The 2,927-nt window shown below is 49.2% G+C and overlaps 1 protein-coding gene across 1 annotated transcript; it reads left to right on the forward strand.

Moving 5' to 3' along the window:
• Positions 1 to 1,006: 1,006 nt before the first annotated feature.
• Positions 1,007 to 2,424, forward strand: foxq1b (forkhead box Q1b). Its single transcript, XM_061298207.1, has one exon. It carries the CDS (start codon positions 1,138 to 1,140, stop codon positions 2,023 to 2,025), a length of 888 nt encoding a protein of 295 aa, XP_061154191.1. The 5' UTR covers positions 1,007 to 1,137; the 3' UTR covers positions 2,026 to 2,424.
• The last annotated feature ends 503 nt before the right edge of the window (positions 2,425 to 2,927 follow it).

Below are 2,927 nucleotides of genomic sequence, written 5' to 3' on the forward strand. Positions count from 1 at the left end.
ACTTGAGCCTCCGCGCATCTGCGGCCGGCCCTGACGAAACTGAGAAAAGTTAGAGGCGCAAACATGGATTTGGTTTCTGGGCTACTGTTTGGGTCCAACTTCATTCATCTGCCAAAGTGACGGAATAGTCCACATTTCAAACATGAAAACAGCATTTTCAATTCATGATCTTAAAACTGTCAAATGCATAATCATGCATCATACATGACTATGTTACTCCATCTCCTGAGATTCCATTGGGTCTTTCTAATTGTGGTTTTTGCGTTTCATCCTCGTGTTGGTGAAGGAAGGAGACACAGCCATTCCACACCACTCGATGCATTCCACATTCTTCACCGTACACGCCGTCCAAATTGTTCAAAACCATAGCTGCTATGATTTGGGTGCTAGCTGCTAGGGGTGTCAAACTAATTTTTGTCAGGGGCCGGATTGTCCTCATAGTTTCCCTCGGAGGGCCATTATGACTGTATGACTTCTATACACATACAGTAGAGGCTACACAACACTGATGAATAACTAGTTTTGAAATCAGTAAAAATGGTTCAAATAGTTCAAAAAGATTTATGGCAATAAAAACATGCTAGCAATATCTATATTTTTAAAAAGATAAAGACAATTTGTAATTTCAGTAATGACAAAAAGTCGATGCAAAATTTGTCTTTGTGGGCCATATAAAATGATGTGCCGGGCCGTATCTGGCCCCCGGGCCTGGAGTTTGACACCGCGGCATAGCACATCATTCAAAAGTATTGCACATATTTAATTTGTTTTCACTCAGCATTTCTGCATTCACACGCAATTCCTTTGGAAATTGCTTCATCTATTTCAGAAAAAAAGATCTTAAGAGGCTAGACCGGCATGCGGATAAGTCGCCGTGTTTTCCCTCCGTGGCGTGACACGGGTATAGCGTCCAATTGTAAACATTGCATATCACTCAATCGTTGCGTGCATTAGATGCTAGCTCCGCCCCTGGGCCGTCCCTTGCGGGGCCATTATATTAATAGCAACACCGGTGAGTCTCCGGAGACAGTTTACTCCAGGCGCTCCAGGCACACACCCACGCACGTACGCACGCACGCAGACAGTCCGCCCCGCCACGAGGGTTCATTCGTCCACCTGCTCAGCAGCAAGGCAAGAATGAAATTGGAAGTTTTCTCCGCGCTGCACTTCGCTGCCAAGCCGCTCGAGTTTTGCGCCGAAACCGACGTCGACGCAGACGCAGGGATCCACTCTCCTCTGTCTGGGGACGAGCTGGGGTCGGACGGGGACTGCGCGGCCAGCAGCCCGCCGCCCGTCACCCCGGGCGCGCAGGACCCGAGCAAGGGCAGCAAGCCCTACACGCGCAGACCCAAGCCGCCCTACTCCTACATCGCCCTCATCGCCATGGCTATCCGGGAGTCCAGCAGCGGCCGCCTCACCCTGGCCGAGATCAACGACTACCTGATGAACAAGTTCCCCTTTTTCCGCGGCACCTACACCGGCTGGAGGAACTCGGTGCGCCACAATCTGTCCCTCAACGACTGCTTCCTCAAAGTGCTGCGGGACCCGTCCAGGCCTTGGGGCAAGGACAACTACTGGATGCTCAACCCACACAGCGAGTACACGTTCGCCGACGGCGTGTTTCGCCGCAGGAGGAAGCGCATCGCCAAGAGGTCCCCATGCAAGGAGCAGGAGGGCGCGGACGTCACGGGGGACGAGGCGCACCTCCACCCCGCCCCCGAGGATAGGGTGGGGGCCAAGTTCTCTGGCCCCTTCGCAATCGACAACATCCTCGGCAAGCCCTTTAAACGCAAGGAGGACGACTACGACAACCCGCGCGCGCACCGGCTCTTCTGGTCCTCGGGGGCCCAGCCGCCCTACGCTCTGAACTTTCCACTGCATCACAGCTACCTGTCCGAGGCAGCGGAACCCAGAGGGGACCCGCTTGCGTACCTCCATCACAAAGCTCGACTGGAGGCCGCGTCCCACACCCCCAAGACGCCCTCGAAGGCGCCAAGCTTTCACATAGACTCTCTGCTCTCTTAAGGACACACACAAAATGTAAAATGTATACACCGGGGCCAGCTCACATGGCGACGCAAACGACGCGTTGTCTTCGTCGTGCGCGAGGTTATCCACGGGACATTTCACTGCATGGCGCTCGTACATGCATAGGTGTGTGTGTTGCGGGGAGACGTGTTTGTTTTCCCGGATCCTTTGTTGTTTGTGTGACGGTGTGCGAGGGCCACGCTGAGACCTAAAATTATTGGTCGCTCAATTGCATGAACTGCTGTGTGCGATGTGGCGAGAAATCCTTGGCACCATGCATCAACTCAATGACTGAGCTGCACTCGAACTCATCATGGAAGTGCAAAGGTTTCGCCAAATGTGTCTGCAACTTGCATGCCTATTATTTTCATGAATAAAACAAGTTAAGTAATTATAGTGTGACATTTCAATTTTTTTGTCTGCGACCATGGTGGATATACACAAACAGGTTGGAGTCATTTAGAAGTGTTCGTATTTAGGGAATGCGGGGGCCATAATTTTGAATTCATCAAATCTTCACATTGGCAATATAAAGAAAAAATCTTTGAAGCTACACTGTTGATGTCAAATTCAGTTCTATCAGCGTGAGGATTGGAACAATCCTTAAGAATTATTGACGATAATGATGATGATGATAATTATTGAAAATAATAGTAATCATCCTCATCATTTCCCTAATGATACTGTTATTACTTTAAGCAACATCCTTCTGATGAGTCCAATCATGTGACATGTTTTGCTTCTATATTTTTCAGCAAATTGTAGCTTTTTTATATATGATCCAAACAACTAAAAAAAAAAATTGAAGTCATTTTTAATGGGGAGAAATCCGGCGCGCTGAAAGACGAGGCAGATCGTTGGACGTCAATATTGTGCTGGATGATTTTTTTGTTTGTTTT

Source organism: Syngnathus typhle, linkage group LG14 (assembly GCF_033458585.1).
Source record: "Syngnathus typhle isolate RoL2023-S1 ecotype Sweden linkage group LG14, RoL_Styp_1.0, whole genome shotgun sequence".
Classification (NCBI taxonomy): domain Eukaryota; kingdom Metazoa; phylum Chordata; class Actinopteri; order Syngnathiformes; family Syngnathidae; genus Syngnathus; species Syngnathus typhle.